The 11,003-nt window shown below is 33.0% G+C and overlaps 2 protein-coding genes across 3 annotated transcripts; one reads left to right on the forward strand and one right to left on the reverse strand.

The window, feature by feature from the left end:
• Nucleotides 1-1,561: 1,561 nt before the first annotated feature.
• APC10 (anaphase-promoting complex subunit 10) lies at nt 1,562-3,588 on the forward strand. The gene is made up of 3 exons (XM_028177417.2): nt 1,562-1,749; nt 2,082-2,318; nt 2,800-3,588. The coding sequence occupies exons 1-3, from the start codon at nt 1,650-1,652 to the stop codon at nt 3,009-3,011; spliced, it is 549 nt and encodes a 182-aa protein (XP_028033218.1). The 5' UTR covers nt 1,562-1,649; the 3' UTR covers nt 3,012-3,588.
• A 1,038-nt stretch (nt 3,589-4,626) lies between these two features.
• Nucleotides 4,627-9,938, reverse strand: eIF2Bepsilon (eukaryotic translation initiation factor 2B subunit epsilon). Of its 2 annotated transcripts, XM_028177416.2 has the most exons (10): nt 9,748-9,938; nt 9,554-9,677; nt 8,594-8,785; nt 8,080-8,263; nt 6,430-6,674; nt 6,214-6,333; nt 5,827-6,131; nt 5,405-5,581; nt 5,053-5,333; nt 4,627-4,924 (listed from the first exon to the last, which is right to left on the reverse strand). In XM_028177416.2, the coding sequence occupies exons 3-10, from the start codon at nt 8,746-8,748 to the stop codon at nt 4,715-4,717; spliced, it is 1,677 nt and encodes a 558-aa protein (XP_028033217.2). In that variant the 5' UTR covers nt 8,749-8,785; nt 9,554-9,677; nt 9,748-9,938; the 3' UTR covers nt 4,627-4,714. The 2 variants fall into 2 exon arrangements, with proteins under 2 accessions (XP_028033217.2, XP_089588804.1); XM_089732678.1 differs by lacking the exons at nt 6,214-6,333; nt 6,430-6,674; nt 8,080-8,263; ... (1 more) ...; nt 9,554-9,677; nt 9,748-9,938 and having other exon boundaries at nt 5,827-6,031.
• Nucleotides 9,939-11,003: the final 1,065 nt, after the last annotated feature.

Genomic DNA, 11,003 nt, shown 5'->3' on the forward strand with positions numbered 1-11,003 from the left:
ATTTACTAAGACTTTTTCGGTGGACGTTTTAGAAGAACCCGAGAAGCCAGTCAAACGGCTATGTTTCGTTTACACACAATTGGGCACTTTAACAGACGGTAAAAAGTTTTTTTTTTTTATTCATTGCTTAGGTTGTGTACGAGTTCACTTCCCCCGATGTGAAGTGGTTAGCGGAACTCAAAGACATCTACAACGTAAATGCTGCCACCCACCTTGAGATAATAGTTCGAAGGTCTCAGTCTTTACAATACAACGACTGCTCCACCCTTCGAACTGAAACATATTACTGCTTCACGGCAGAAATAGGCAGGGTGGTGGCACCACTGTAGGTGGCGGCTTCCCCCCGGTGAAGGTCAAGAGGCGACCAGAGGGGGTAGAGGCCGCGCGACGCGCTACCAGCACTCTAGCGCGCTGTCAAGGAGTAATAGAGCGACCGGTTGGCAGTATATCGCGTCCCGGCCCGGCAGGCTGGTTCTGGTCCAACGGGGTATTCCGGGACACCAGCGGCACCGTCTGGGCGAGACGGCCGACGTTTCAGAGTCTTCGATTCGCCTCGTAGGCTCCGTCGGCTGGGCGTCCTTGGGGTGAGCTGCACTGTTTGGTTGCAGTGTTGACCGCCGTAACCCCGTCCGGGTTCTGACCTCGGAGGGGATCGGACGCTTGGGCGAAGAGTGCAGGGCCTTGGGCCCGCGGTCTGCTCCCAACACCTTGCAGATCGTCAAGTCCCACATATCCCGCGCGCCCCCTAGGCGCGGGGACTAGGAGATTCGACCCCGGCCCGAAAGAAAAAAAAAGCGTGGTGGTACCCCCTCGTGCGGACTCACCAGACGTCCTACCACCAGTAATTACGCTAATTATAATAAAATTCATCCCAATTGATATATAATACTTATATCTCAAATAAATTAACTTTAAGCTATATAACTTTTCACTCTATAGTATTTTTATTTTACTATAACTGAAAATAAAAAGAAACATTAGACTCTATGCCTTCGCCTTTCCGCCGTCATCTCATTATATACCTATTGTGAAATAATTATTTTGTAGATTTGATTTTGCTCAGCTTTATATTAATTTAGATAAAAGATTTGGTTGTATGGTACGATACTTTCGCCTTTTCAGTTGGAAAAATGGAAATACTCTATCAAACTATCAATATGACTGTGACTTTTGGCGGGAACGCGAGGAGTGAAGTTGTCTGACTTTTTTATTTTGTTTATTTAGTGATACTTCAGGCTTAAATGTGTAATAAAGGTGGTGAAAGTTCACAAATTTGGAAAAATAAAACAAGGTCGCTGGACGTAACTTCTCGGGATCCTGCAAAAAGTCTACTGAAAAAATCTCAGTAAATGACCACCATTTTACTGAGATTATATTTCATCCCATATCATCTCATCTCATTTCATTTAATTTCATCCCAGTTAATTAATGTCAGAAATTAATCATCTTCATTTCATATCATTTCATTTCACTCTATATTATCATTTTTCATAAAAATAAGAATATAAATTAAAATAAGACATGACTTAAAAGTCTTAGTTACCAGGTCATAAAATCCTTTAAAAAAATTAGCTTTTTCAATTTTCAATATTATTATTTTATTTAATTAGAAAAGCCAAATAAACTGCAAATAAACAAAAAAAACATTAATGGCGGGCTTAGAAAAAGATCCACTGGTGTACGAAAGATCAGGAACAGTACGAGAAGTCGGTAATCATGCTATCTGGAGTTTGTCTTCCTGTAAACCAGGTAAATAGTTTTTTTTTGTTGTGTTGTGAGCAATTATTTATTCGCTTGGAACCAACTGTAGCTCTTAAATAGAAACAAATAGTTATGAAGATCCCTGTGCACCTTGTGTAACTTTCTTTGTTGTGTTGTGAACAATTATTTATTCACTTGGAACCAACTGTAGCTCTTGAATAAAATAAAATCGTTATGAAGAACCCTGTGCACCTTGTGTAACATATCTTGTGTACATGTATACCTAATGATTCTTTCCTAAAATTAAAAGTTTGTGACACATCTGCTATTCTGATCTCACATCTAATGTACATCTACATTTAAAAAGAGACATATTTCAGGATTTGGTATTGATCAATTGAGAGATGACTGCATGGAAACATACTGGCAGTCTGATGGACAACTTCCACACTTGGTTAACATACAGTTTCAGAAAAAAACAATGGTATCACATATTTACATTTACACTGACTATAAATTAGATGAAAGCTATACACCAAGCAGAATATCAATAAGAGCTGGTACACATTTCAATGATCTACAAGAAATTGAAGTGATTGAATTAATAGAACCTAGTGGTAAGTACCTTAAGTGTACATCTATATTTATTGCCTGAGATAGCAGAAGTCTGTACAACAATAACCATTGACAAAACTCCATTAGGTGTTATTGATTATCTTGAAAAGTAATTTTTAATTAAATACCTTTTTAGAATTAATTAATTTTCTCTTTGGGTTTTCAGTGTCATAAACAATATTAAAATTAATTTTACGGGTTAATTTCACATTTTTATTTGTCATTATTTTATTCAATTAAAGCAGCTCTCACAGTTAACCATTGTATACTTTCAATACTTTCCAGTATTCATATTCTACACAGACAACTAAGGTGTTCAAATGAAGTATGTGTAAGTCTAGAAAATGTTGTTTAGCACAAAAAATAGAAGTAAGCACCATATTCAAATATCAATGAATAACACCTTGGTTTGTCTGTGAGTGGTCATACACCACGAATTTTTCCTTAAAATAAAAATGTTTAATTTTACAATCTTGTTTTCAGGTTGGGAAATGATTCCAATCAAAGACATTCATGACAGACCCATTAGAACTTATATGATTCAAATAGCAGTTCTGAGTAATCATCAGAATGGTCGTGATACACATATGAGACAGATCAAAGTGCATTCACCATGTGAACCTACCTCTTTTGATATAAATAAGTTTAGAAATTTTTCAACTGTTCAATTCCAACAATATGCCACTATAAGATAATATAATTTATTTTTGCCTGTTGAAAGAATGTACTCTTGGTGGGTTGTCAATTATCAGACCCTATAGGTTTGATTTTGTAATTTTATGACAAAATCATTTGTATTAATATTTGTTATTTATTTGTTCTCTTATGAACAATTATTATTCAGAAATAACTGTTGTAAGGAGAATAAGCAAAATTATATGAAGCTTGACAGCTTGACCAATTAGCAGCCAGCAATGAAGTTTCCATTTACTGATGTACTTTGCTACTACAATTACTAAGTATAATTTTTATTGCTGTCTCTTTTAAAGTAACATGAATTTTGGTTTAAAGATTTTGCATCATTTTACTAAGTATAAAAATGAAAATGTTAAATGAAATAGTCAATCTAGCCATCTTTGACCCACTTTTCCATAAAAAGTTAAGCAAATTATTACAATAATACATTAGATATAAATAAAAGCCAATGTGCATGGCTTTGGATGACTTTTTTTTTTGAAAATATAAAAATCTTTACTTATGAAGTTGCTGTTTACACAACTAGCCATTCAAAACGTAATTTATGTATAGCTACCAATAAATTCTAAATTCAAATGCATTTTATTTTAAAAATACGGAACTCATTTTCATATTCCGTCATTTGTTTATGTATTGATTATTATTTTGTTTTCATTACATTTATTTAAGTATGTTGCCCAAATTTTCCAAAGGTACATCTATTCATTGCGGTTTAAGGTTTTTTCTATCATTAACCTGAGCTCTTTTTTTACTAATATTGTGCTTAATTTCACATGTGATGCGTAGAGCGGATATGTATAGAAATGGTAGTGCAAGGTAGGGGGGAAGAGGTCGACCAAAAAAGACATAGATGGACTTTGTGAATGTTCGTGAGGAACGTTGACATACACGACGACCTGGGCTTCGAATCAATCCAGAATCACATGAAGTGAGCATCGGAACGGTACTTCGATAAGGCTATGCGTCACGATAATCGCCTTACGTTGCCGCGGCTTACTCCCCGAATCGTAATCACGCAGGAGCCTTTACATTAGCCGCCTTCAGCTCTACCACTAGCAGTAGGCTTAGGAATCCCGATAACCCTACTCGTCGAACTCAGCAGAGTTCGACGTGTATCCTAACCTAAACATCAGCCCGCTGAGTTTCTCGCCAGATCTTCTCAGCGCATCGCGATACTGATCCGGTAGTAGATGCATTCGCGAAGCAGCTGCCCTTGAGTTGTTGGTTCTCTTTTGGAGGCACTCAGGCAGCTGTTAACAAGTCCCACCCCTCCTAGCTGAGCTTTTGCTCGCCCACCTGTCCTGGTGAAACTGGAGAGGCCACCCGTAATCCCTCCAACTCTTTGTAAGAAAGACTAGCCGATCTTTAAGTTTTCACTTAAAAAAATATATTAAATATATAATATTGGTCCATACATTACATATTAAATATTTCAATATTTTTGTTTCTAAATGAATTACAGCATACCTCTATAGTAAAATTTGTCCATTATGAATTGTACTTTCGTTCCTGGCACAACATTTCTTATTGGCCACCAATAGGCTAAACTGCCAAATTTAACTTTATATTGGACTGATCACTTAGCTCAGCTGAACAATAAATTTAAACACTAAATTATGGCAATAAAATTATAAATTTATTTAATAACTGAAACAACATTTCATTTGAATGATGCTAGTTGTCTAACATATTAATTACCTACTTATTCAGAATCATCACTTTCTTCACTTGCTTCTTGAAGCCATTCAAAAAATTTTACAAGTGAAGGCTGTTTGACAAAAGGATTTGCATTTTCCTTTAATTCAGCAAACCAATCCACCAAAGAATCTTCATCTACTACATCAGCTTCATATAATAAGTGTAAAATTTGTCCAGATTTTCCATCTAGCCATTCACAATTTAAACAGGTGTCCTGCAATATTAATTATATATTATTTACTTCATGACAACAAAAACGCTTAGAATTGCAAATACTGGAGCCAGTGGTCAAAATATTTTAAAGCAATTATATACAACAAATGTTTGGCCTTCTATACATACCTCAACAGCTCTTAAACAATCCATTATAGAAGATTTTGACTTGATGTAGTTTGCTAATACGGGCCGGAAATATTTCAATATATCTTTTACAGTTGTGAGCACATTCTTAGCTTCAGACAAAACAGGCATACTAAGTAATGCTCGGACAACGAAAAAATTTACTTCATTTAACTGAATGTTGTAGGCATATCTTGATGAATTTATTTCTAATATAAGGTAATCACATTTCAATTTTTCATCATAGCCTCTTGCTAAGCTGTCTATGACTTCTTGTAAGAACACTGCAATTTAAAAATGATAATAAAAACATACATTTTTGAATATGTGTTCAGAATACAACCAATGTCCTTACTTTTAGTATCATCAGGTACAGGAGAGTCAGGTAATGAAGAATCTGCTGAACTGATTGAAGAATAACAAGATTCACTGTCACTCCATACTTTATCAAAACCAATAAACTCCTCATCACTACTCCCAGATGACTCTTCCCATTCTGTTCCACTTGATTCTGATTTTTGTAGTTTTTTATCTGAAAATTTCTTTAATAAATTTATTTGTTAACCTAGTTAGGCGGTGGTTTGGTTGAACTCTGGTTATTTCAAACATCTATGATCGTCGCAACGATTTACGTGTCGTCTTGTTGCAAATTAAGGCATTTCACCAAATTAATCAACTTAATGGTTGCAATTATAATTTCACAAAAATAATTCTACAGCAACACTTAATAATCAACATATAAGGAGGTATCAATACAATTAAAATAAAGAGATTTACCATTGTCAATAGAACATTCTATTCTGCCTTTGAGATCACTTCCTGATTCCACTTTGACATTTTCTGCAATTATTGTGCCAGCATGTAGATTTGATCCTTCACTAATAACACAATTGTCATCAATAAAACTGTTTGAAATTGTACAGTTGTCCTTTATTATTACATTATTCATTATGTGTGATCCATTGATTATGACATTATTTCCAATTGTACATTTCTTTCCGATAATTGATTTTGTCACCGTGGTGTTGTCTTGTACTTGCGTTTTCGCTCCAATTAATGTATTTTCGGTTAATACACATGATCTATAAATAGATTAGATGTAGTCAATGTTATGAAATTTAATTACAAAAATGTATTTAACAAAAGACAATTCTCCTACCATACCTGCTCAACATAGCTGACTTTTCAACAAAATTAAGATTCCCCGTAAGAGTATACTTGTCACGGGAAAACAAACCCGATTCGATTGACAGTGGATACACCCACTTATGTAATATGTCTCTACTGTAACAAAAAATAGACTTTTTAGTGTCTGTCTAATTTATTTTATATCTGAAATTTTATATAATGATTAATTAATTATTATTTTCAGATACATACCAAACTGTTTGATAAGTTTTCCAATTTGTTATAGCAGCAGCATATTGATTTGATTTCAATAATGTATAATATAATGAGCTGGCAAGAATTTCCTCATTAATTAATATGCCATGAATGAAGTCATCCCTAGTTTGAAAATCAAAATTATCCGAGAACAGTGGTGGGACTGTTGGTGAACAGAGTGCAATGTTAGTATCAACCAGATTGTGATGTAATTTAACTTCAGAATTATTTAATACCAAATCCTGAAAAAAAAAGAATACATTAAATACAAGAAAAAAGATCTGACTGCAACAAAATAAAATTAATTTCATAAATGTAGATAAGTGAATTAAATATGTTGCTCTAACTGAAATATTACCAGTCACTTGATTAGTTCATTAAATTAAGAATTAGATTAATCAGGACCATGTGAGATGCACCAAATATCAAATAACAAAATATGCTATCAGTTTCTTAAAGAAAAAAAAATGAGGTAGCACACATGAAAAATAGTCTTATTAATAACCTCCTTTTTTTAAGTTACTTAATATAACAGATTAACGATAATAGGGCCTATTATGACCGAGCATGGAAGGGCACCATACCATAATTCATAAGATACATATGTACAATACTTTACTGACACAATAATGGCAGAACATAATATCATATAAGCAAAAAAACTGAAATCTGCATCATTGTACTGATTTATAAAAAGATCAGCATGTACATGTATGCTACAGATGTGTCTTAATTTATTTACTCTTTTTTTTGCAACCTCATGTACCTAGTTCCATAGTAGACAGACTCATTGACAAGATTCCAGTGGTTCACAAGCATACCATACTTTTAGTATATTTTTAGTTGGGGGCAAAGTAATATCAGCGCTGGGTTTAGGGACGTTTTCCTATATCTATCTCTTTGAACACGTGTCAATTTGACACATGAATGAATATATTATGTATGAAATAAATGAAATTTAAATTAATACTGTGACTGTTTCAGTAGTGGCTTGAAATTAACAAGCCTTTGTGTGACTCAGTGCTAAAGATTAACTTTCACGAATATGCCAACTAAAAACAATTTAATAAAATTATTTAACAACCTTCACATTATTTTGTACATAGAAGGTACTAACAGTGTCTTGAGGTTTAGCTGTTTATGTGATGTTTGTTATTTTTTCATAATAATAAAATCCCAGGTGTTCTTTTTTTTTGTTATTTCAATGGCCTTATCTACTATACTGCGGATCATCATGTTTTATATAGAGAATATTTGGATTCTGTTAAAATTTATAAAAAGGTTGGCACCATTGTCCAGAGAATGTTGAAAAATCAGTTTTTATATTTAGTTATTCTTGACATGGTCCATAACTCTAACTAAATTTCTCTTAGTCTGTCATATAAATGAGAGCCCACTATCACCATGTTTGGTTTTAGTTTGAGGCAATAAAATTGGCCTGAAGAACTTCAGGCAATTCTTTTTTAAAACTTGCTTTACATGCTAAAGTGAACCCAAATAAAAAAAAAATCAACCATGATCATGACAACTATATACTTGAAACATCAGAAATAATAAAATAAATATTGTAAGCTCAACTTCATATCTAAGACTACAGGAAACCAAAGAAAAAACGTCAAATAAGAGTACTTGTAAAAGGTTACATACCAAAGGAAGAGATATTATCTTCTCCTTGGACTTAGGTCTATATCTCTTGTGCACTAACATTTTCTTTGTATTCTCGTTAGCGGCCAAAAAAGTTGACCTGTCTGAGCTTATCAATGGGTGTTCCCAAGAAAGTTTCTTATAAACCAAAGTCATCGCTGTCCCTTTGTCTTTTTTACATGTTTGTCTATGGTAAAGAGAATAAAAGAGGTTTATAATTTGATAATCTGCTATTAAAAGCTATGAGTTATAATGAATTTCAAGGTTTTGGTAGAGATTGAGAGACAATAAATAATCTGCCTCTTTTTCCATGAACAAGCAGTGGTTTTAAACATATATGGCTATTATGAAAAGTATCCTATCTGTCAAAGTAATTGAGTTAAATATTATAATTGGTGAATTTTGAACAAAATTTTATTTAGCTTTTCATTGATTGACGGTATTTATGATATGCTTTTAAAGATCAATAAATTTATTAATTCTATAATTTAGAAAAATATGTGAAGCTTGTACAAACTTATGTTGTTCCAGAAGACTTGCAAAATTCATATTAGTAATGCTATTGATACCAGCTAGCACAAAATATCCTTTCAGCAAAGCAGCAGCATCTAACTCTCTCATCACATCACCCATGGTCTGACAAGTATCTGACATCAAAATCTGGATATCCATAGTAAGACTCCACAGAGACTTGTTATCTTGATGTTTCCTGAAGTATAGATAAAGTTTAGTATCTGATTACAGAAAATATAGGTAGATAGGTGGGAAGATAGAGATCTTAGTCAGCTACGAATCTATATAAAAAATAAGTTCATGATAACAATGATTTGCCCACTCAAAGCACAAGTTTTATTAAGCTTAATAAGTTGACTGTCTAAGCTATTTTAGGTTCAGCTCCACATTCAGCGAGCCTTTTTTTTTTTTAAAACACTTCAGATATTATCTTCATGTAGCAATCCTGAATTATATGTAACATATAACATAATATGTAGTATATATGTTATTACATATAATACAGGAACATCACTGCCAGATTGAATATACACTACATAAAATGGATTGACAGTCAATGTGTTAATGATGCTTAATTTTTAAGCAAAAATGTAGTGATACACAGGATGAAACACCCTGTGTACTCTTACCAAAAGATTCACTTTGCCAATGTTTAAATCAGACAGACAAGTACCAATGTTACTATAGAAATATGTCTAAACACATGTTTACGAATGACTACGACAATGACAGAATAACATCTTGTAAAAAAATGAAACCACCAAAAATGTATAAATTTGTCTGTGTTAAAGCATATAGTAAGCCCAAATGGGATAATGGTACACAAAACGCTCGCTTCTATCTTTATGTGACGAGATTAAATTGTACAACATAACTGGAACTTCGTCCTCATAACTCAATACGGGCGGCATCATTGACATTATGAGTTCTTTTAATTATCTAGTACTATTTAAAAAAAACTTACTGTACATGTTCTTTTATTTTTTGTCCATTTGACAACAAAACAGAATTGCCTCTCCCACTCCGCCCAAAGCAAGAGATTCTAGAACATAATCTATTAGAGGCACGCCTGCAACTTCAAGAAAACCCTGTAATATGTCCCATTCAGTTATTATTTTGGTTTCAGATAAATATTCAAATTTCAAACAGGTTACATACCATTGGTTTATTGTCTGTTATTGGAGAAAATTACTGTTAAAAGTGTCCATAATAACAACAGCTTGTACGATATTTTTCTTTATCCATTTCCATTTTCATCAATTCCTAGTTCCTACTTTTTAGAAAATAGGTTATTGCTACATAGAAAGTTAGTAATAGTAGTTTATTTTTTCAAATGGAAAGGCAAAGGCATCATACCATACAGCCTAATCTATTATATTATATTTTTTTTATGAAATATGATATTATGAAATGAAATGAAGTTGATTAATATGAACCATAGCATGAAATGAAATGAAATAAAATGATATGATATGGGATATTTTTATGAAAAATGATAATATGGAATGAAATGAAATGAAGATGATTAATTTGAGACATTAATCAACTGGGATGAAAATAATGAAATTAAATGAAATGATATGGGATGAATTAATCTCAGTAAAATGGTGGTAATTTACTGAGATTTTTTCAGTGGACTGTTTGAAGGATCCCGAGAAGTTAAGTCCAGCGGCTCTGTTTCATTTTTGCACATTTGTACACTTTCATAGATATTAAACAGTCAATAAACCAACGTTATTACACATTTAAACCTGAAGAAATATTATATAGACATATAAAACAAATCATTTTATATTTTTAATAGGCAATTATAATAATTAGGTACTGAGTAATAAAGTACGTATTGCGTACGTAAAATGCGTACATATGGATATGAAAATTTTGGATGGATGATTAACTTTGGAACATATGATATTGGATTTGTCTTGGAATGCACGGCTTTCTTTAAATTATTTATAGCTTGTAAACATATCTTTTTTTTTTCATACCTATTCGCTGATAATTTAAGTGGCTATTCCAGCTTAAACAAATCTCCATTTACTAAACAATATATGCATGTAATCTAGAAGTACTAGAAAATGAATTTAATCGGAAACGAATCAATGTGATATGAGATGAATTAAATAGTATCCGTGCAAAACCAAAGGTTACTGACACTTTATTTTTGAACTTTTTTACATTGAGCCCAAGAATGAGCATTTTCATAAATGTTGCTCACAAAAGTTCGCTATCTACTTTATTCATTAGCTATAATAGATTTGTAGCATGAAAAGGCATGATGATTAATAAGCTAGGGCAATATCGTTCCCGCTTGTGAACTTGTTCCCCAAAATCATTCTGTAGTTCTGTGTATTCAGTCCAATCGTACAGACAGTATAGAATTACAACTCGCCACGCGGAACTACGTACGCGGT

This window comes from Bombyx mandarina, chromosome 13 (assembly GCF_030267445.1).
Source record: "Bombyx mandarina strain Sakado chromosome 13, ASM3026744v2".
Classification (NCBI taxonomy): domain Eukaryota; kingdom Metazoa; phylum Arthropoda; class Insecta; order Lepidoptera; family Bombycidae; genus Bombyx; species Bombyx mandarina.

What these genes read in the sequence shown, in the direction of transcription:
- eIF2Bepsilon (XM_028177416.2), bottom strand. Translation starts at nt 8,748, where the DNA reads ATGGATATCCAGATTTTGATGTCAGATACTTGTCAGACCATGGGTGAT. An exon ending in TGTACCTGATGATACTAAAA is followed by an intron (nt 5,334 to 5,404) that starts GTAAGGACATTG and finishes TTTAAATTGCAG; the next exon opens with TGTTCTTACAAGAAGTCATA. An exon ending in ATTGTTTAAGAGCTGTTGAG is followed by an intron (nt 4,925 to 5,052) that starts GTATGTATAGAA and finishes TTAATATTGCAG; the next exon opens with GACACCTGTTTAAATTGTGA.
- APC10 (XM_028177417.2), top strand. Translation starts at nt 1,650, where the DNA reads ATGGCGGGCTTAGAAAAAGATCCACTGGTGTACGAAAGATCAGGAACA. An exon ending in TTTGTCTTCCTGTAAACCAG is followed by an intron (nt 1,750 to 2,081) that starts GTAAATAGTTTT and finishes GACATATTTCAG; the next exon opens with GATTTGGTATTGATCAATTG. An exon ending in TGAATTAATAGAACCTAGTG is followed by an intron (nt 2,319 to 2,799) that starts GTAAGTACCTTA and finishes TCTTGTTTTCAG; the next exon opens with GTTGGGAAATGATTCCAATC.